General features: G+C 32.4%; 1 protein-coding gene across 1 annotated transcript in view; it reads left to right on the top strand.

Annotated features, from left to right (window-relative positions):
• Positions 1-23,302, top strand: part of LOC140446566 (uncharacterized) — a 106,816-nt gene that overhangs the window by 66,352 nt on the left and 17,162 nt on the right. Inside the window, exons 12-17 of the mRNA XM_072539130.1 lie at positions 3,410-3,605; positions 3,792-3,936; positions 7,220-7,402; positions 8,822-9,012; positions 10,695-10,790; positions 21,907-22,144. Coding sequence (XP_072395231.1) covers positions 3,410-3,605; positions 3,792-3,936; positions 7,220-7,402; positions 8,822-9,012; positions 10,695-10,790; positions 21,907-22,144 — 1,049 coding nt within the window. The remainder of the gene's footprint in view (positions 1-3,409; positions 3,606-3,791; positions 3,937-7,219; positions 7,403-8,821; positions 9,013-10,694; positions 10,791-21,906; positions 22,145-23,302) is intronic.

Raw genomic sequence — 23,302 nt, 5'->3', positions numbered from 1 at the left:
ATATGAACTCCGTATTCAAAACCGTTTGGAAGATATTTGAAAAAATAAGAATTTCAATTCACCCCTTTACAGGGTTGTATCTCCATTATTATTCAGTTTTATAAAAAAGTTTACATAAAGAAGAACCCTTATTTTTGGACGTACTATAAGCTCTAGAAATTAATGTACATAATTCTGGACCACCTTGTATATATATATATATATATATATATATATATATATACAAGGTGTATATATATATATATATATATATATATGTATATATATATATATATATATATATGTGCAAAACGTTCCTCCAAAGCTTTAAACAGTAAACGATGTAATTGCTGATGCTAGACCTTCCAGGCCTTACAAAGTGTTAGATATGAAAGAATGTACTTTTTTTGATTTCCATAAAATATCATCAAAATGTATAGATACAAATAAAAAACTTGGCATTACTCAAGCATCGTGGTTACGTGTGACGAAAGAAGATCCAGGATCAGTAGTGTACAAGAAAAGTTTCAGTGACTTAATGGGATGGGAGAAGTGTCGTGTATTGAAAAAAGGCGTGAATGTCCAAAAGTTAAAGTCAACGGAGCTCTTAGTCTTTCCTGGTGTTCAGCAAATAAATGGAAGTAAGAAAAATGACCTTCGCGCCATGCTAGAATTCATTAACCAGAAAAATAGAGCATTTTTCACCTCTATTTTAGATTTTTAATCATATATTATTTCTGTGGACTTAGATCGTTTCCATTTTTTCATTCATTAACAGCGGTACAGACCTTGTAGGTCCCTGGCTTCTAAAAACTTGGTTATGTTTTCTCTCTCCAATTTCTCACGCCTATTTCTGACAAGTCTTGCTTTACTGATTCCAACCACTTCTTTTTTGGTCGTCTTCTTCTTGTTTTCCCCATTTCTCCCTCCTTCAGTATTGTTTTAACATTTCGATTCTCTGACATTCGTATAATGTGACCTATCTAGCTCTTTGGGCTCGTATTTTTGCCGTAATTGCTGGTTTTCCATACATTCTCATTATTTCTTTTTTCGTTCGTCTTCTCCAAATATTCTCTGTCGTCTTTATTCCTCCGAAGGTTTTTCTGAGCATCTTTCTTTCACAGATCTCTACTTTCTTTTCTTCCTGCTGGTTCATAATCCACGTTTCACTGGCATACATCACTGTGGGTCTGATTATTGTCTCGTAGACTCGCAGTTTAGCTGTTCTTGACACATTTTTTGCTTCCAGTAATGTATTTAGTGACTCTATCGCTCTACTTCTTTTCATTTATCTATTGTCTATCTCTGTTTCTTCTTTTCCCGTGTTCGTTGAGGTTACACCTAACTATTCAAATTCTGACACTTTTTCAAAACTGTAAACAGACTCTGTCCCATTAATTTTGATATATTTGTTTTATTTGTTATGTCTCCTCTAATTTCCATATATTGCGTTTTTGTTTGGTTTATTATTAATTCGTCCAATCTTTTCACTTCTTCTTCAAATTTCTGGAAAACTTTCTCTAAATGTTTTTTTTATTCTTGCTAGTATCAGCACATCATCCGCGTACGCTATGCACTGTTCCCTGCTATTGAAAATAGTCCTGTTTGTGCTAATATTTGATCTTCTTATGATTTCTTCTAATACTAGGTTAAATAAATTCGTTGATAGCAGATCCCCTTGTTTTAAATCTCTATTCACTGTGAACTATCTTGAAAAGCTTTCTTTCACTGTTACCTATTCATCGTGTTCCTAAGCATCATTCTCACTAGCCTTATAAGCTTTTCTGGTATTTCTAATGTTCTCATGGCCTCATATAGCATCGTTCGATTTAGAGAGTCATGTGCTTGTTCAAAATCGATAAACAGTATATGTAATCCTAAGTTTTGTTGGTAGCTATTCTTTTGTATTAATTTTAACATACTTATTTAATTAGTAGTTATTCTTCCTGATCTAAAATCTCCCTGGTATTCTTCAATCACTTTGTTATTATATTTTATTAATCATTTCCTAATAATTTTTTTAAGTGTTTTATAGACCTCTTCTAATGGTGCTATACCTCTATAGTTTTCGCACTCCGTTTTATCTCCCTTTCTTTTATAGATAGAAAAAATAAGAGCACTATTCCATTGTTTCGACATATCTTCCTTTTGCCAAATTATTAGTGTCAAGTGAAATATCCTTTCCTTTAATCTTTAGGCACCTTCTCCTGGGATATTTCTCCTGCACTTTTGTTATTTTTTAGGTCTCTTATTATTTCTTTGGCTTCATTCAGAGTTGGTTTCTCGCACGTTCCTTCTTCATCTTCTTGCCAATTCTCATTTTCCTCAAGTTGCCCTTGTTAGTCTGTATTTAATAGATCTTCGAAATATTCCGCCCATCTGTTTAATTTTTATGTTATTTCACCTAGAAGTAAGCCTTCTTTGTTTCTGCAATACTGTGGATTATTCCTTGTAGTTTCTCTGGATTTATTCACTTCTTGGTAGAAATTCTTTACCCGTTTGTTTAGGTAAGCTTCTTCTATGTTTTTCAATTGATTTTCTAGCTGTTCTCTTTTCTTCTTTCTGCAAATTCTTTTCACTTCCCTTCTTCTTGCCACATAGTTTTCGATCGCATTTTGGAACATGGGTCTAACATTTATAGGATTTACTTCTAACATGGATCACTATATTCTTCTCTGTGTGACTCTTAGTGTGGTACACGAGGTTTTTGTTAGTTTAAGTGTTTCTGCTGCGTCTGTCAACACTTGGAGGACGCAATTGATCAAATACTTTTCTCTTTATGCATGTGGGTAGCTCACTTTTAAAAGTTTCTCTTTAAAAGAGACTTCTAAAAGTCTCTTTAAAACTTTTAAAAGTTAGTTTTTCATATGCTGCCCACTCAAGATCGATTCTTCTCTTTATTTCATGGGTCTGATTCTCCCTAACAATCATAATTTCACGTCCTAGATATTGATATTTGTCTACGAGTTCTAATTCTTGCTCAACAATACTGATGTTCTGGTGGGGTACCAAATTTGTCAATATTTTTGTTTTTGAGATGTTTATATTTAAACCTACACTTTCTGTAGCCACAACGAGTTCCTGTACCATCTTTTTTGCCATTCCCAAGTCCTCAACTATAACTACAATATCATCGGCGAAACGTAAGTTGTTTAGATATTCTCCATCCATTTTTATTTCCTTTTACAGCCAATCCAAATTCTTAAAAGCATGATCCAGCACAGCATTAAAAAGTTTAGGTGACATTGGGTCTCCTTGTATAACCCCCGCTCTATTTTTATGCAATTAAGCGCCTGAAGTATTTTACTTAGCTCAACTGTGTCAAAGGATTTGCGACAAATATTATCACTTGAGGTTTATTGTATTCCACGACTTTCTCTATAGGGTGTTTATGCTGTGTAGATGGTCATTAGTTTTGTAATACTTTTAGAATCATGCCTGATCTCTTGGTTGATAAACCTCTAACGGTTAGAACGATTAGAATCAAGCAACTAAGAGCAGCCAAGGGGTTGAAGGTAGAACGGATTGGGCAGAAAGAAAAACTCCTGGCTGAGAGACTTAAGGGAATCGTTTCAAACACCAGAACCTTCAAACATAATATACGGTACAAGACAAAGAAACGTATCGTACGATGATTGCCAACCTTCTATAGAAGACGGCACGTAAAGAAAAGATCCAGTAGATGATTTAAAATACCAGTTCCCGCAACATACTTAAATACTTTTATAACCGTCTCCGCTTAATATTACTTAATATTCTGAATAAAGATACTTAAATATTTTTACACTCATTCTTTGCTTTTTATCTATTAGTTTGTAAATACATTAAAAATTCATTATACTGTTAATTACCAAAACAAAGAAAATATTAATGAAGTCCATAGTCTTTTATTAAAAATTTTAGACAAGTTACATTCAAGTAGTAGTGATATATGGTTTAAAATGGTTTACTTACAAGGTACGTAATTTTAATTTTTTTTTTGTTTTTGGTGGGCAAATTTAGATGAATTTTTGTTTTCGAAGCAATAACTCAAAGAAACGTTCCTTATATTGTGGTTTTCTCTAATTGGAGGAATTATTTAATTAAGAACTGTAATTTATTCTCATGTCATTTAAGATGCTGATTGCAATATTGGTTTCACCTTGTTTATTGTCATTTTCTTTGTTTTTATTCATATGCACAAATTATATTTCTTCATAGCTTCAAGCCAATAATTAATGTCATGGGGCAGTGGGCAAAAGCTACTTGCCTAATTATCGTCCACTAATCAAATCAAATTAAATTCTTTATTTTCTTTCTGACAAACATAGTTTGTATAAAATTAGTCATAAATATACATTGCTAAAAACTAAACACTAAACTAGACTAAACAAGACATGAAATGAATTTAAAAGCTAAATGAAATACAGCTAATATCTAAGATCTAAAAAATTCTTCGACTGTATAAAATACTTTTTCACATAAAAATTGCCTAAGATTCCTTTTAAATAGATATTAGATTACTAGATACTGGTTTTCGTCCATTTTCTTCTTCTTCTTTTTGTTTAGATATATTCTGTCTGTTTTTCGATGTGCCTCCAGTAAGTTGTCGTTCCATCGTTTTCGTAGTCTTCCTACTGATCATCTTCCTATTGGGGAACCGTCTCTTGCTGTCTTTACTACTATATTTGTTGTCATTCCGCTTATATGATCGTTCCATTCTACTCTTCTAGTTCTTACCCAGATCTCAATGTTTTCCACTTACATCTCTGTTCCATAGTGTCTTACCACCGATTTTTCTAAGGGTTTTCATCTCTGCTGTTTCTGCCGCGTATGTCATTATTAGTCTAATTGCTGTTTTGTATATTTTGCCATTTTCACAAAAAAAACCTTTTTCCCCCAGTTTCAAACCTTTTTTCATACATTTTGGTTTCATTAAATTACAACACTACCTTTTTGAATCTGAATTAATTTTCGGACCTACAGATTTGTTTAACTGCTATCAAGTTTACTAAAATAGTTTGATTTATTTTTTAACAGTTACAAAGATTATAACGTAATTTGTCAAGAGATAAGTATTGTTTAAAACACAACAATTTGGCCCTACTCCATAGGCAACCACAGTAACTAACTTGTATCAAATTAAAAACAACTACGTAGTCAACTAACAATACACCTCGAAAAATTATTTCTTCTGTCTTATTGTCAAAAAATTATTATTCGTGATTTTTCTGTTACAAAAAACTCACTTCTTTGTTGAGTAGTCATCTGCGTGAACCATCCGCAGTAAATCCGGTGTAATTATCATAAAACTCACTAAGAGATCTCACTCATCTCACTCATAACCACTTAGAGATAAAATAGGACGGTTTATTTTTACCTCCAGACAGATACAAAAAAGCTACAGACAGCAGGTATTTATCCAACTTATCAAAATTAAAAACGTTTCGAAAATAAACATCTTCCATTTCTACAAATTAATTTCAAGACAAATGTATTCATTAAAAGCAACAACGTTATTGTGTATTAGTTAAACTCATTTTGTAATTTAGTTAGTCAGTAATAATAATAATTGTAATTATTTCTCCCATTTGTTAATAGTAGTTATAAATATTTATAAAAACAATTCAAGTGTTTCTATTACTTTTTTTATGGTGATCCCCCTAGCAAGTAACAAATTTACTTATCGAATATACAGAGCATGTCTGAGGAAGAGTTACAACAGTAGCTCTGGTCTTGTGTGAGTCATACTACAGACATTGCCTGCACAAGTATTGAGAAACATGTAGATATCATTTATTTTAATTAAACTAGGTTCTTTTGACAAATTATTGTTCCAAAGCTATTTTTTTGTGGAATTTTAATACAATTTACTATTTTCATTGGGATTAAGCCACAATTTTACTTTAAAATAAGTTTGTTTTGACGTTTAGATTTGCATTTCTGAAATGTATGTGTAGTTCGTGTATTGTATTTGTGTGTTGGGTGTTGCATAAGAATTTTGTATAATTGACGACTATGTGTTTCCAACTTTCTTAATCCGCTATTGTCGGTATGCTCTTGTTGTTGACAGCTTCTTTTAATATTGGTAACCAAAGCCTGCTACATTCTGCTGATAAGTTTGCTTCACATTTTTGTTTATTAAGTATAATGAGAGCTGCTTCTTTGATTTTTCTCTTTTTATGTCTGTTTCTTTCATGACTATTGAAGCATCTATCCATTGTACTTTGTGTTCATTGTCCTCGGCATGTTTGCATATCTGTGATCTGTCAAGGTCCCTATTTTTGATGTATATTTCATGGTCATTTATCCTGACACTTAATGGTCTTGCAGTTTTTTCCATATAAAAATTGATTTTCATTGATCTTGCATTTATTTTATAGATGCAGTTTTTCGATCTGTCTTGTGTGTTGTTAAGTTTGGTTTTGGACAGGATGGATCTGAGTGTATTGGCTGTTTTGAAAGTTGTACTTATTTCCTTTCCTTTTTAGTTTTTTTGATAAGACCTTTACATGTGGTATTGTTGTCATCTTTGAATCTCTTTTCGTGTTTCTGGATTGCTAGTGATGTTTTGTTGTTTACTTTCTTTAATTTTGTGAAATTCCTTAATAATAAACGACAATTGGTAATCATTTTTCGTTAAAACCTTTGTAAGTAGGTTGTTTTTTACAGAAATGCATTTTTATTACAACAGGTATTTCAGGCTCTATCATATAGTGATTTGATAATTTTTTTTGATGTGTACGTTGTGGTTTGAGTGGTAATTTAAATATCTGATGGTGTGAGTTGGTTTTCTGTAAACTTTGGTTGCATATCCTGTATCCCCTTTTGTGATTTACACATCCAGAAAAGAAAGTGAATTGTTGTTTTCTTTTTCGATGGTGGATTTGATTGATTCTTCATTATTGTTGATGTGAAGATGTGAGGTTATGTTTTTTTTCATCCCCAAACTTTTTTGCCAAAAGCATGGCCAAGTAAGTTAACTGTCAATGTTACAACAGTTTCCTTTATAAGTGTTACCTACAAAATTAGGTAACACTTATAAAGCCTTTTGGTTTTATAAGTGTTACCTAATTTTGTACCTATGAGAGTACTAATAAACATGGTTAAAAATGCAAAAAATTGTATGTAGTTATTGGATGAAAATAAGAAAAGGTTGGCGACCCGTGTTTTAGAAAATAGAGTTTCAAGGGAACGATATAATAAATTCAAATCACTCTTGTATAAAACACTTTTTACTTTTCTTCTTTACTTATTCTAGGTTTACTTTCGCTGGTTTTTTTATGTGACACAGTTTTTTCTAAACAAGAATTTACTATCGTTTATCAGTGGAAACACTTGGAATTCGACTATTCATCAGTATATGAGCGGGAACGGGAAATTCAACGTGGGAATTTTGCACCTGCTAAACTGGTTCCCATTGACGTAGATGTCTATTATGCACGTAAGTAAGACTAAAACTTTAGCAATTTATGAATGAATTAAAACGTATCCATTAATAATACTAATACATACAGTACGTTAAGTTTTATATTAGATATACATCCTATAAATGGCAACACTGCTCGCCGTCGACTTTCCACGAACCTCCGTTTGCCCCTCACCAATAATTTGTCAGTATACCGTAGTGGTTTAAAGCAATAATAGCGTAGATTCTGGACAACAGTTTGTAGATTTTTTTTCTGTATTTTTGAGGGGAGACCAATTCCTGGCGTACAGTCAATTTATATTGTTAAAAATTTTGGGAGTTTTCATTTGGGAATTTTCACCAGAAAAAATTAAGGAAAGGCAATACCAAGATACACAAATTTGTGCAATAATCGAGGTAGATACAACACGTTCAAGTAGAAGGATTGCTAGAGAGTTACATGTTAGCAATGTTACTGTAATGAAAGTATGAAAAAAAGCACGGTTACAAGAATGTTAAATATTTGAAAACACAGCAGCTTTATCCAGACGACTACTTTCGAAGAATGGAGTTTTGTGAAACTCTAACGAAAGCTAATAAACCAAATTTTATTACAAACATTTTATTCACTGATAAATCTTTTCTGTTTAGTCAGTAGGGAGACACATTCCTTCCATTTCGAGGTATTGGGCACGGGAAAACCAGCACCGAAGTGTTATTTACCTAATTTAACGTCCTCAAAAAGTTAACGTCTGGACCGGCATTTAAGGAGACCACATAACAGGTCCATATTTTATTGAGGGCAACTTGAATAGTAGAGTATACCTTGATTTGTTACAGAACCATGTTCTTCCCGCTTTTCTGAATCTTCCTGATATAATCTGTTTGGTTTCATTAAGACGGCTGTTAAGTTTACAACGCTCGAATAATAATTAGGGAGTACTTAAAGAATACTTTCCCGAATCGAGTTATCAGTGGAACAGACGACATTAAGTAGCCTGCGAGATCTCTAGATCCTATATCTCATGGACTTCTTTCTTGTTTTCTAGAAATTTAAAAAGTATAATCTTCAATCATCCTGAGGCTAGAGCAAAACATTTGGTTTGCAAAAGTTTTTATGACAGATTGGAGTACTGTTCAGCCGTAGGTCAAATATTTGAATCATTTCTGTAGGGCATAAAGAATTATTTCTTATTTTTTATTAGGAATTCTTTTTATTTTCAAGATTAGTTGATTAATTGATTTGTTTACAGTAGTAAGTTCGGCTCCGTAGAGCGACTGCACTTTAACAAGAATTACCGTTTTTGTGTAAAATGTCTGTTGATAATGTTTAGTAAATATTAAAATGATCCATTCAGATATACTAGGCCATATCTGCACTATATCTTTATCGTTTAAGTATTATTGTTTTAAAATGTATGTCTTTTCGTTTTTCTTTTTTTTTTTATATTTTAGGTCATTTTCCTGACAACAAAATTTTTATAACAGTTCCCAGGAATAAGCCAGGAACGCCTGCTTCTCTTGGTACTATCTCCGGAAAAAAGATTAACGAAAATCCTGTAATTACACCCTATCCAAACTGGGACTGGCATATAAATCCAGAAAGTTGTAAAGAATACAGGATTGTATCAGTATTTAGAGTGATGGTAAGTACTCTTAAATAGTCAGTGTATAAAATTCAGCAAACCAAAAATATTGTATACGTCAAATAAAATGTTCTAAGATCTGTATTTTTTTTGTTGTAAACATAAAATATATTCAAACGTTATTTATTATTTACAAATTAGTTTTTTTCTTAATTTAATATAGATCGGTACACCCTAATAGTGTTTAAAGAAAGCACACACATATACGTATTCATAAACTTTTTTACGTTCCATGTACATATTTTGAGTTTTTGTTCTTCCTTTTTATCCCCGGGAAAGCCCTCAAATGTTCCTCTGTTGGATCTTGAGATCTCAGTCCATAATTAGTAATGGTTATTATGTGACCACTAATTGACATGATAATTGCTCTTGAAATCAAATTCCCGAATCCTATTATACCATATTTTCTGAAAATGCAAAATGTTACAATTTAGTGATCGATTAATGCAAAATCTTACGATTTCTTAATAAAATTATTAAAATGTTTTTCATAGTTTGACAGTTATTACTTTTATATTATTAAATTACTCTTATGCGCATGCATAATAGTAACAACCGATATACAAGGTCAATTTACAATACAAACAAGAACGCAACTGTGTCGGTGAAACTACATAAAAACACGGATCATATCCCAATCGGCAGAGGAGTCCGACAGGGTGATACCTTAACTATGAAGAGAAAGGCCTGAACATTGACCAAACATAGTTTTGTTCTCGGACAACTTCATGGAGATATGTATAAATGCTACATGAATTCAGGTAGTGTGTGCCAGTGTGGGTCTTAAAATAAACATCTCCAAAATAAAATTCATGACAAACCTACTACCTTACGGAAATATCGATATTGGAAAAAACGAAGTAGAGCTGGTGGAAAAATACATATACCTTGGACACGAAATAATGATCACAAGAGACAACCAAACATGCGATCTACGAAGAAGAATAAACTTATCATGGGCAGCCTATGGAAAACTCAAAGATATCTTTAAAAGCGATATACCAAATTCTTTAAAACGTAAAACATTTGACCAATGTGTATTGCCGGTGATGACATATAGTGCCGAAACTTTGTTTCAGTGACAGCTACAACTTCTAAAACGCTGCAAATAGCTCAGAAGAAAATGGAAAGGTCAATGCGAGTATATCGATTCGTGACCGAGTTAGAAATGAAGACGAAAAACAGGAGTTATCGATGTAATTTCCCGAATTGCCATACTAAAATGGAACTGAGCCGGACACGTCGCCCGAGTCAGTGATGAAGACGAAGAGATTGCTTGAGTGGAGGCCTCAAAGGCCAGTAGTGGACTTAAAGGGCTGGGTGATGATTACTCTTATACCTTTTTCATCTACTTCTAAGTCTTTAACGATCAGTACACTATTTTAGTGTGTACACCATATCATAAGCTTTGTCATAATATACAAAGAAAATTGCAAAGCAAAATTGGTTGGTTTTAATATTGAGTTGTCCATGGATCTCTTCCAAAATAGTCAATAGAAGACTTTCTCTGAGGATTAATTGAACCATTTTGTAAATACTGTGTTTTCTTTTCCTAATTTAACTAGTTTTAATTTTCATATACCTTCCCTATGTATATGAATAAAGGAATACTGTACAGATACTTCAATACTATAAGAATATCCTTAATAGACAACTAAAAGTTATTTAATAATTTTATATAGGTTGATGAATGCAGCAGATTGTGGGTTTTGGACACCGGAGTATTGGGCCAGAAGATGGTTTGTCCGCCACAGCTATTAGTATTTGATCTAAAGTCGGTATGTACTCGTATTTTAATGGCAATCATATTTATTTAATAGTATAGCAATAAATAAAACATTGCCAATTTTGAAATGTATATATATATATATATATTATTGTGATATTTACAGTCTTGGTGCGCCAAGCAATAATTAGCTAATTAATTTTTTTTTTTTTGATTAATTAAAATTATCTAGATGATATGATTATGACTCTATCACAATTTTTAATTCTTTTATCTCAGGGTTAAATTCGTGCTTCAATATCTATGCTATTACATGTGAAAGGTAAGGTCCAGAGAATACCGGAATAATAAAAAACACATATGATCTAACACTATATATTGAAATAAATAATGAAATAATTCACACTCAAAAGTTTTCAATAAACAAATCTCATATAATGATTCTCAAAAATTTTGTTCTACGTACGTGAACAATCAAAATTAATGGTACAAACAATATTAATTGAAATCTCAAAATTTCCAAACTATTCTAACTCTCCTAATCAAAATATTTATATCCTTTCTAAATTAAGTGTAAAAATTGTGTTATCAATAAAAGAAAAAACTGCAGAAAACAAAATATCTCTCTCTGATGATGAGTGGTCCAAATCCTTGTTCCTTGTAGACTGTATTATCTCCTCTCAACCGCTCCCTATGTAATCAGCAATCTTACAACAGATTGTTGCAAGTATATCGTCCTTAATGATCTCCTTCAAAAGCAACAATCATTCAAATTATGATAGCCTTTCTCCTCTCGATAAACTGAATCTCTCGTTGGCCCGAGTGAAAAATGACTCTTGGAATATCTTCTCTTTACGATAAACTGAATCTCTCGTTGGCCTGAACAGTGACTCTTGGAATATAAGTAGGAAAATATGACTTACAATATTTTGCTGCTTCAGCTACTGTCAGATACACTAACTCCACAAAACTCACTAACATTCAACACTACTGCTTGCTACTTCTTTGGAACCACCAGAGAACAATCACTGTTCCTCTCTAGACTTGGAAAATCAACTGATGCTCTCTTCTCTCTGCTCAATCTCACTAAACTTTTTCCTACATACTTATCCCACCTTTTTCAATCTCCGCCAATCAAAACTGTGAAATAGTTGAGAAATTTATTTTCAAAATCTGTCCAATTTTCAAACTCATCTTCCTTGCTTTCATACCATAACGCTGCTCCTTCTTTCAAATGGTTTCTAATTGTTTCTTTGCAATCGTCAAAATATCTAATATGTTGTAATTTGGTTTTCAAATTTTTAACAAACGGTACTGGGTGTGTTTTCTGAATATCTCCGCCAAATTGTATTTTCGCCTCGCTTGTTCCATGGATGATAACTTCTTTTCTCTCTACCCCTCTTAGTTCAATTTCTGCCATTTGTTTTTCATTTTGCTTTAATCTTCTTTCTACTTCCTTCCTGTCTTCTTGTAGCGCCATTTCAAATTTTTCTTCTAACTGTTCTAATTCCTTTTTCTGGCCAATCTTGATTTCCTTCATCTTATTTTCTACTTTCTTTTCTTGTTCTCCCATTTTCTTTTTAATTTCATTAATCTCTTCTATTTGTTGTATCAGTTCTTTCTTTATCCCCTCAACACATCCTTTAATTTCCTGTTCATAGTTTTCCAAACGCTGCTCTATATTGCTCATTGTTTGTTTTGTTTCTTGTTGATTTCTATCCATTTTTAGTGATGTTTCTTGTTGGTTTCTATCTATTGTTTTTGCTGTTTCATTCATTATTTGTTTTGTTTCCCTTTGATTCTCTTGTATGGCCTGTTTTGTTGATTCTTGTATTTGTTGTGTCTGTAATTGCATTAGTTGTAATATTTTCTCTATTCCTGATAATTCTTTTTTCTCCTCAACTATTGTAACATTTCCTTCATTATCCGATCCTTCTTCAACAATTGTTTCCTCTTCTCTGTTATCCTCCTTCCTTTCTTGCATTTTGCTTTGACTCCTTGTGGTCGACATGTTGTTTCTTGTCGTTACTGTTTTTGTCCCCGCCAAATGTGAAATTTTACAACACTCTATATGTTTCAGAACACGACAATATTTCTCCCCAAATGTATTAAATTTTCACGACAAATATCAAATATGCAATCAGTAAAATTCAAATAATTCAAAATAAATATCAAATGTACGATTGGTAAAGAAAATAAAATCAAATAATTCAATAGCAGTAAATATCCACTAACTACGATCAATCAATAAATCAAATTTATATTCCCTGGAAAAATTGTCAAAATACTTTCAAATTCAAATTCCCTCAATGTTATATGTTTTTATCTCTGGATCACCTGTACTTATTCCAGATCTCTTTCCCTTCCTTCAAATGTAAAGCTGCGATATTTTCAAGCCCCACGTTTTGGAAGCCAGTTATTGTGATATTTAAAGTCTTGGTGCGCCAAGCAATAATTAGCTAATTAATTTTTTTTTTTTTGATTAATTAAAATTATCTAGATGATATGATTATGACTCTATCACAATTTTTAATTCTTTTATCTCAGGGTTAAATTCGTGCTTCAATATCTATGCTATTACATGTGAAAGGTAAGGTCCAGAGAATACCGGAATAATAAAAAACACATATGATCTAACACTATATATTGAAATAAATAATGAAATAATTCACACTCAAAAGTTTTCAATAAACAAATCTCATATAATGATTCTCAAAATTTTGTTCTACGTACGTGAACAATCAAAATTAATGGCACAAACAATATTAATTGAAATCTCAAAATTCCAAACTATTCTAACTCTCCTAATTAAAATATTTATATCCTTTCTAAATTAAGTGTAAAAATTGTGTTATCAATAAAAGAAAAAACTGCAGAAAACAAAATATCTCTCTCTGATGATGAGTGGTCCAAATCCTTGTTCCTTGTAGACTGTATTATCTCCTCTCAACCGCTCCCTATGTAATCAGCAATCTTACAACAGATTGTTGCAAGTATATCGTCCTTAATGATCTCCTTCAAAAGCAACAATCATTCAAATTATGATAGCCTTTCTCCTCTCGATAAACTGAATCTCTCGTTGGCCCGAGTGAAAAATGACTCTTGGAATATCTTCTCTTTACGATAAACTGAATCTCTCGTTGGCCTGAACAGTGACTCTTGGAATATAAGTAGGAAAATATGACTTACAATATTTTGCTGCTTCAGCTACTGTCAGATACACTAACTCCACAAAAACTCACTAACATTCAACACTACTGCTTGCTACTTCTTTGGAACCACCAGAGAACAATCACTGTTCCTCTCTAGACTTGGAAAATCAACTGATGCTCTCTTCTCTCTGCTCAATCTCGCTAAACTTTTTCCTACATACTTATCCCACCTTTTTCAATCTCCGCCAATCAAAACTCGTCACAATTCCCCCATTTTTTCATTTCGATAACAAACAAATTTTTACCTATAATTATAAATTTCCTAAAACTTATTTACAAATAATATTTTTCTATAATTCTTAAAAACTAACAAAAACCTCTTTCTATAATTCCTTCTATTGTCTTTAATCACTGCATTAATGTATTTCAATTGTCTTTGGGATTTCACTTAAAATTATGCGGGTCACTCAAGTATAACAAAGAAATAATTTATGCAAAGCTTACATTTTGTTTAGTACAAGGTAATCCAAGAATTTAATAACTTTCCTTCTCCGAAATGTTTGTTGGATATTATCCTACTTATCTGAATTATTTTAATGTTTTTTTGAACTTTGAAATATTTTAAACAAACCAATATTTTTCTCGATTTTACATATCATAACAAATCCCCGCCATTTGATTTGCCGAAAACTCTTTGTTAAATTTTAAAAATGACAAAAGTTTTCTAGGATCAAATTATTTCACTATGTTATTAAAATCTACTTATGATACTGACAAATGTCGTGAATGTTAAAATACCCCGTATATTGCCTGTCTTTATACGGGATTGGATATATTTTCGTTTTAAATTTTTCCAAGTATTTTCCCTTAAAAGAAAGTTCATAATTTTTAACCACTTGATTTACTTTATTAACAAAATCTCCATGGTTTCCTAAAATCTTCTCTATTTCCTTCTCCATGTTTTTTCCACAATTTATTTTTCTTTCATCCACCTTTTGTTCACATGTGTTCACTGTCCATAATACTTCTTCACAAAATTCTGGATTCTCGTCCATCAGTGCCATTTTTTCTTCTGTTTTCTTTTTATCCTCTAATTCCCTTTGGTATTCCGAGCACCATGTTTCTATTCCTTTCATTTCTCTGATGATACCTTCTTTTTCTTCCTGCTTCCATTCTGTTTTATCGTCGGTTGCCAACAATTCTTCTGTACCTTCTATTTCCTGTTTTTCTCTGGTCTCCATCTTATTTTCCTGCTTTCTTTTCGAACTCTTCTTCTTTTTCTTCCTTCTCTTTTTCTTTTCTGTTAGATCTTGTTCTTGTACTTTCGGTTTATCCTCTACAGTCATATCGATTTCTTTGCGTTTTTCCTGTGCATTGATCCTTCCAGAATTTGTTTTCCTATCTGTTTGCTTTTCTTCTCCTGTGTTGTCTGGTTCTGCTCTGATTTCCAGTTTATTTTCCGAAAAATTTATGGTGATATCTTTTTTCCTCAATTCATCAATTCCCGCTATCATATCATGATTTAAATCTTCAATCACCACACATTTCATAATATGAAATTTGTTTCCCACTCTTATCTGTACTCCCAAGCCTTCGTTTACTGTCGTCAAATTTTTATTGTTTGCACCCACTAAATCAACCCTAGGAATCTTATACACAAATCTGTCCAAATTTAATTCTTTTACTAGTTTTTTATTGATTAGCGATATCTCCGATCCAGAATCAATCACAATTTTAATCGCTTTATGTTTTATAAATGCATCTAAAAATATTAGATTAGAATTAGAAATTTGTCTGTCGTTTCCTATTGCTACATGATTCATCTCCCTTCTATTTTGTTGTTGGAAGCTCTGGTTATTTCTATCGTCCCTTTGTTCGTTAGTATTCCTATTCGGAGGATTTTGTGCATCTCTATTCCTGTTGTGATTTTCATATGTTCTCTGTTGTGTGTCATTCCTGTTATCGTAATTTTGTTGTCTATTGTAATTATTGTAATTTCTCGGCCTATATTCGTTTGTTGATCTGGGATGTCGGTTTCTCTGGTCATAATTTGATGAATACCTTCTTTCCGCTCCATTATATTGGTCATGTTGTCTTCTATTTCTCATTTCTTTTCTTTTCGCTTCTTTTAATTGAAGGAATTGGCACAAACTATCAATATCTTGATAGTTTCTCAAAATCACGTGATCTTCCAACGTTTCCTCAAAATGTCTGCTGATCATTTCTACCAGCTGTTCGGTAGAATATTTGTATTCTAGATATTTTGAATTGTTATATATCTGCAAAGCATATCTTTCTTCAGATATTCCCATTTTTTCGTGATATTTTCCATTCTGTAGCTCTTGGTTGATTTCTCTCTGTTTATTTTTTCCCCAGAAATAGTTGAGAAATTTATTTTCAAAATCTGTCCAATTTTCAAACTCATCTTCCTTGCTTTCATACCATAACGCTGCTCCTTCTTTCAAATGGTTTCTAATTGTTTCTTTGCAATCGTCAAAATATCTAATATGTTGTAATTTGGTTTTCAAATTTTTAACAAACGGTACTGGGTGTGTTTTCTGAATATCTCCGCCAAATTGTATTTTCGCCTCGCTTGTTCCATGGATGATAACTTCTTTTCTCTCTACCCCTCTTAGTTCAATTTCTGCCATTGGTTTTTCATTTTGCTTTAATCTTCTTTCTACTTCCTTCCTGTCTTCTTGTAGCGCCATTTCAAATTTTTCTTCTAACTGTTCTAATTCCTTTTTCTGGCCAATCTTGATTTCCTTCATCTTATTTTCTACTTTCTTTTCTTGTTCTCCCATTTTCTTTTTAATTTCATTAATCTCTTCTATTTGTTGTATCAGTTCTTTCTTTATCCCCTCAACACATCCTTTAATTTCCTGTTCATAGTTTTCCAAACGCTGCTCTATATTGCTCATTGTTTGTTTTGTTTCTTGTTGATTTCTATCCATTTTTAGTGATGTTTCTTGTTGGTTTCTATCTATTGTTTTTGCTGTTTCATTCATTATTTGTTTTGTTTCCCTTTGATTCTCTTGTATGGCCTGTTTTGTTGATTCTTGTATTTGTTGTGTCTGTAATTGCATTAGTTGTAATATTTTCTCTATTCCTGATAATTCTTTTTTCTCCTCAACTATTGTAACATTTCCTTCATTATCCGATCCTTCTTCAACAATTGTTTCCTCTTCTCTGTTATCCTCCTTCCTTTCTTGCATTTTGCTTTGACTCCTTGTGGTCGACATGTTGTTTCTTGTCGTTACTGTTTTTGTCCCCGCCAAATGTGAAATTTTACAACACTCTATATGTTTCAGAACACGACAATATTTCTCCCCAAATGTATTAAATTTTCACGACAAATATCAAATATGCAATCAGTAAAATTCAAATAATTCAAAATAAATATCAAATGTACGATTGGTAAAGAAAATAAAATCAAATAATTCAATAGCAGTAAATATCCACTAACTACGATCAATCAATAAATCAAATTTATATTCCCTGGAAAAATTGTCAAAATACTTTCAAATTCAAATTCCCTCAATGTTATATGTTTTTATCTCTGGATCACCTGTACTTATTCCAGATCTCTTTCCCTTCCTTCAAATGTAAAGCTGCGATATTTTCAAGCCCCACGTTTTGGAAGCCAGTTATTGTGATATTTAAAGTCTTGGTGCGCCAAGCAATAATTAGCTAATTAATTTTTTTTTTTTTTATTAATTAAAATTATCTAGATGATATGATTATGACTCTATCACAATTTTTAATTCTTTTATCTCAGGGTTAAATTCGTGCTACAATATCTATGCTATTACATGTGAAAGGTAAGGTCCAGAGAATACCGGAATAATAAAAAACACATATGATCTAACACTATATATTGAAATAAATAATGAAATAATTCACACTCAAAAGTTTTCAATAAACAAATCTCATATAATGATTCTCAAAAATTTTGTTCTACGTACGTGAACAATCAAAATTAATGGTACAAACAATATTAATTGAAATCTCAAAATTCCAAACTATTCTAACTCTCCTAATCAAAATATTTATATCCTTTCTAAATTAAGTGTAAAAATTGTGTTATCAATAAAAGAAAAAACTGCAGAAAACAAAATATCTCTCTCTGATGATGAGTGGTCCAAATCCTTGTTCCTTGTAGACTGTATTATCTCCTCTCAACCGCTCCCTATGTAATCAGCAATCTTACAACAGATTGTTGCAAGTATATCGTCCTTAATGATCTCCTTCAAAAGCAACAATCATTCAAATTATGATAGCCTTTCTCCTCTCGATAAACTGAATCTCTCGTTGGCCCGAGTGAAAAATGACTCTTGGAATATCTTCTCTTTACGATAAACTGAATCTCTCGTTGGCCTGAACAGTGACTCTTGGAATATAAGTAGGAAAATATGACTTACAATATTTTGCTGCTTCAGCTACTGTCAGATACACTAACTCCACAAAAACTCACTAACATTCAACACTACTGCTTGCTACTTCTTTGGAACCACCAGAGAACAATCACTGTTCCTCTCTAGACTTGGAAAATCAACTGATGCTCTCTTCTCTCTGCTCAATCTCGCTAAACTTTTTCCTACATACTTATCCCACCTTTTTCAATCTCCGCCAATCAAAACTCGTCACAATTCCCCCATTTTTTCATTTCGATAACAAACAAATTTTTACCTATAATTATAAATTTCCTAAAACTTATTTACAAATAATATTTTTCTATAATTCTTAAAAACTAACAAAAACCTCTTTCTATAATCCCTTCTATTGTCTTTAATCACTGCATTAATGTATTTCAATTGTCTTTGGGATTTCACTTAAAATTATGCGGGTCACTCAAGTATAACAAAGAAATAATTTATGCAAAGCTTACATTTTGTTTAGTACAAGGTAATCCAAGAATTTAATAACTTTCCTTCTCCGAAATGTTTGTTGGATATTATCCTACTTATCTGAATTATTTTAATGTTTTTTTGAACTTTGAAATATTTTAAACAAACCAATATTTTTCTCGATTTTACATATCATAACAATATATATATATATATATATATATATATATATATATATATATGAAAATTACTGAGTTCTCGGGAAGAACCGCGTTGAGAATTTAAAACTCGACGTTTCGGCACCCATTTTGGAGCCATTATCAAGAGGGATACGGTTCGGTTCGAGTTCGGGGTCTCAATCTGCCTACTCCCCTCACTCGAGACGTACCAGTATCGTGTTCTATATTGCAAGAACTGTCTCTCGGCACTGAGGTCTCAATCTGCCTACTCCCCAGTGTCGAGTGACAACCGGTCTTACCCTGTGTGGCTGCTTTTATACTCGCTGTATGCGCGGGAACGGTATGCGCTGACGTGGTCTGAACTGACGTGGCCTGAGCGGTGTGGGCGGGAGGTCGCTGAAGAAGGGGTCGCCATGTTGCCGGCAATCGTTTCGCGTCATCGCGCGTGTTCAAGCTGTGAGGCCGTTTTTCGATTTCGATAGCTTCACGAATGATTCTCGCTTTTAATGAGCGGATGGGAGCGATGGTTTTTGCTTTTTCGAAATCTATTTTGTGGCCTGTCTGAATATGATGTTGGGCTAGGGCTGAAGTGGTATCGGAATGTTTGACTGATAGAGAATGTTCGTAAATACGGTTATGGATTCGTTTTTATTTATCTGACCGCGGAAACTTATCCGAACATATATATATATATATATATATATATATATATATATATAGTTTTTTTTAAATTATAATCTAATATACAGGATGAAAAACCTTTGTACGACGACGTGATCACCATTTTTTTTAAATTGAACCCCCCTTTTTTCAATTTATAGATTTCCCTTGCTGAGCTGATTCCAACAATTTATAAAACGTTGCTTTAAATTGGTAACGTCGGTGCTTCAGTCAAAAAGGAATCGAGGGACACAACGTTCAAGAATTCACGAGAGGCCTTCATAAAAGAGCTCTCTACTGGACTGAAAGCTTCAAACCAAAGAGATCTTCAGTTTGTTCTTTTTATGCTGGAAGCGAAACTGGTTTTGTGGCATGGGTCGAATTAACTTTCTTGGCCAAGAAGGGAACCGCTGATTACTTACTTATTTACTTAGTCCTAAGCCTTTCTACCGTTAGGTGTAAGGCTGGTGGCATTAAGTTTTGCACTGTTGTCTCCATGCTATCCGGTCTTGTGTTAGATTTCGTGCACTTTGCCATGTCAATTCTTTCTTCTTAACTTTTTTTCTGATTTCGTCTACCCACCTAACTCTTGGTCTTCCTCGTTTGTTTTTCCCTTGCATTCTCGTTTCAAACACTCGTTTTGTTAATCTTTCATTCGACATTTTACACACGTGCCCGAACCATCTTAGTTGCCCCTCTACTATTTTTTCGTTTATTGGTTCTAGTTTTAGGTTTTGTCTGATTGTTTCGTTTCGTATTATGTCTGTCCTCTTTCTGTTTGCTATTTTTCTCAGGAACCTCATTTCCATAGCATTGACTCGAGATTTTTGTCTCCCAGTCAATGTCCATGACTCGCTATTATACATGATTGTAGGTCTAACTACTGATTTAACGACTGCCGTTTTTACCTTCGCTGGTATTTCTTTTTTCCCCAAAAATGTTGTTTTCATAGTGTTAAATAAGCTTCCTGTTCGTCCCATTCTCTCATTTATTTTCATGTCTTGTTTACCGTTTGATTCAATTAAATTGAACCGCTGATTACCATGACGAAATGGACGGGGATCTATATGAAGAAAGATTTGAGAAGACGTTAACTTCAAACTTGCCGAAAGACAAAGAAAATGTTGTCGTTTTGGACAACGCGTCATACCATTTTCGCAAATTTGATTTCCCGAACAAATTGTGCTACAAAAGACAAATCAAGAATTGGCTAATCTAAAAGAACATTTTCTTCGAGGAAGATTACCTAAAAAGTGAATTACTGGATACTGCGACCGCATTTACAGACGAGTACGACAAGTACAAAATTGAAACAATTGCGGAAAAATATGGCGTAGAGATTTTGATACCGCCGCCTTACCATTGCAAGCTGAACCCGATTGAAATAGTGTGGTTTTAAACAACGTCGATTTTAAAGAAAAAATGGTAGAACGGTTGTAAAAGAAGCTTACCAGCGAGCATCTAAATAACAGTGGCATAATTATATGAACCACGTCAAGAAATGAGAAGAAAAAATGTTTGCGGTGGACAATTTGCAGGAAAATATTGAACCGGTGATAATTAATATAGAAGATGATTCAGAGGATGAGAACGATTAAGATATGGATTGCGATTAGTATTAATTAACGAGAAATATCTCAGATTGAAAGCTCATTTGTTGTTTTGTTACTGTACGTACAGTCCATTTCAGTTATGATCACCTTGTGTACTTTATATATATATATATTTATGTCGTATAGTGTAAACTACTTGAATTTTTTTGGTATATACGTATATAAGTATTTACGAGGTATTAGATATTTTAATGGATACAGGAATTTTTTATAGAATTAATTTGTTGTTTTTTTGTTAAATCTCTTATTCAACTCAGTTACATTTATGAGTAAAAATTTTTGAAACTAAGGGCGTATGGTCCTGATTTCTCAGTATATCGTCAAACTACCACATACCTACCACTGCACCGACATGAGCGGCATCGCTGCGTGCCATAAGACCAACACTGCATTCTAACTGTGGTTTTTTCTATAGTTCTCGGTATTTTGTACAGTTTTTTTCGTGTTATACTGCTTTTCTATTTTTATGAAGCAATAAACTACTTTTTTTCTACTTATATATTTATATTATTTAAATTTTTGTAACTTTTTCTAGGTTCTTTATTTATTATTTTTATTATAAACCTTTATTATATTGTTAAACCTTTTTTGCAAAATTGATTGTTTTGTTTTATTTAATTGGATTTCTATTTTATTGTATATATTTTTGCTATTTGTCTTTATATAATGATTTTAAACTGCTGATAAAAACAGTAAATAAATTAAGTTATTTTTAAGGACACACTACTTAATAAATATGAAATTCCAAGTGATCAGTATGATCTCCGTTCCATGATGGTAACTCCAGTTGTAGAAGTTCTGGATAAAACCCGATTTTGCCGTAATACTTTTGTCTATATAGCTGATTGCCAATCGTTTGCTCTTATCGTTTATGACTTTAAAGAAAACAAATCATGGAGAATATTCGATAAGACAATGTTTCCGTATCCCAATTACGGAACTTATACAGTATTAGGTAAGTATATGTTGTTTTCACAATGTAACTAAACTATTTTTTACCAATGAATATTGTCTATAAATGGATACGTCAATTGTTTAGTATTTAAGCTGTTAAATTATACTATTATTGTACGTAAAATAGCTTCAATTTATCAAGGTCAACGTCACGCCTGAACATAGATATTTTAGGATGCAGGGAAGTTTGATGGCCAAACTCTGGAGTAACATTTAGATGAACACCATATCTATTATTCGGGCCATGACACAACAAGAAACAGAAATGACGTAGCGATAATGGTAAAAAGTAAAATAGCTAAAGCAGTTATAGGATTCACGCCCATATCAGACAGAGTTATGTTATTGAAGATTAACTTAAGTCCCTCTAATATAAACATTATTCAGTTCTTCGCACCTACATCCGAATGTACTAAAGAAAATCTACTCTAGAAGACTCTCTAAAACTGACAAAAAAACATGAACTAACTATTATCATGAACAATTTTAACGCCAAAATAGGACACGGTGCAGTCGAGAATGTTGTATGGACATCTTGTCTTGGCACAAGAAACGAAAGAGGAAAGAGGCTAATCTAATTCGGCCAAGAAACAGATATGGTTGTAACGAATACATTTTTTAAATTTTATCCAGAAAGGCTTTATAAATAGTAAGCACCGTGTGATACCCAAGGAATAATCAGAAGAAACTAAATTGATTTTATCAACATAAACCAAGAATTTCGAAGTTCTAACACCTCAGCCAAAACATATCCAGGCGCAGATGTCTTCTCGGATCTTAGTAATGTTAGTTACAAATATCAACATACGATTAAAAATAATTAAAAAAAAAATGAGGCCCGAAATAGATATAAAACTAAAGAAAACGACATTCAGAGTTTTTTAAAAATAGTTGAAAACATTACTAGCTGTAGAGAAGAACAGTGGAATGAAATAATGACATCTCTTACTATACTTTCGCATGAAAATGTTAAATCAAAAAAAGAAGAAAAGCAAAAGATAGATAAAATATTGCAGATGATGAAAGGGCGAAGGAAATTAAAAGATATAAATGTCAATGAATACAAACAGCTGAATAAGAATATATTATGTATTTATAATAGAAATAAATAGAGTAAAAGAAGCATGACTGATAGAGGAATATACGGAAATTGAAACAC

This window comes from Diabrotica undecimpunctata, chromosome 7, assembly GCF_040954645.1.
Source record: "Diabrotica undecimpunctata isolate CICGRU chromosome 7, icDiaUnde3, whole genome shotgun sequence".
NCBI lineage: Eukaryota > Metazoa > Arthropoda > Insecta > Coleoptera > Chrysomelidae > Diabrotica > Diabrotica undecimpunctata.
Note: the sequence above shows the minus strand (reverse complement) of the source record. Positions and strands in the feature narration are given on the sequence as shown.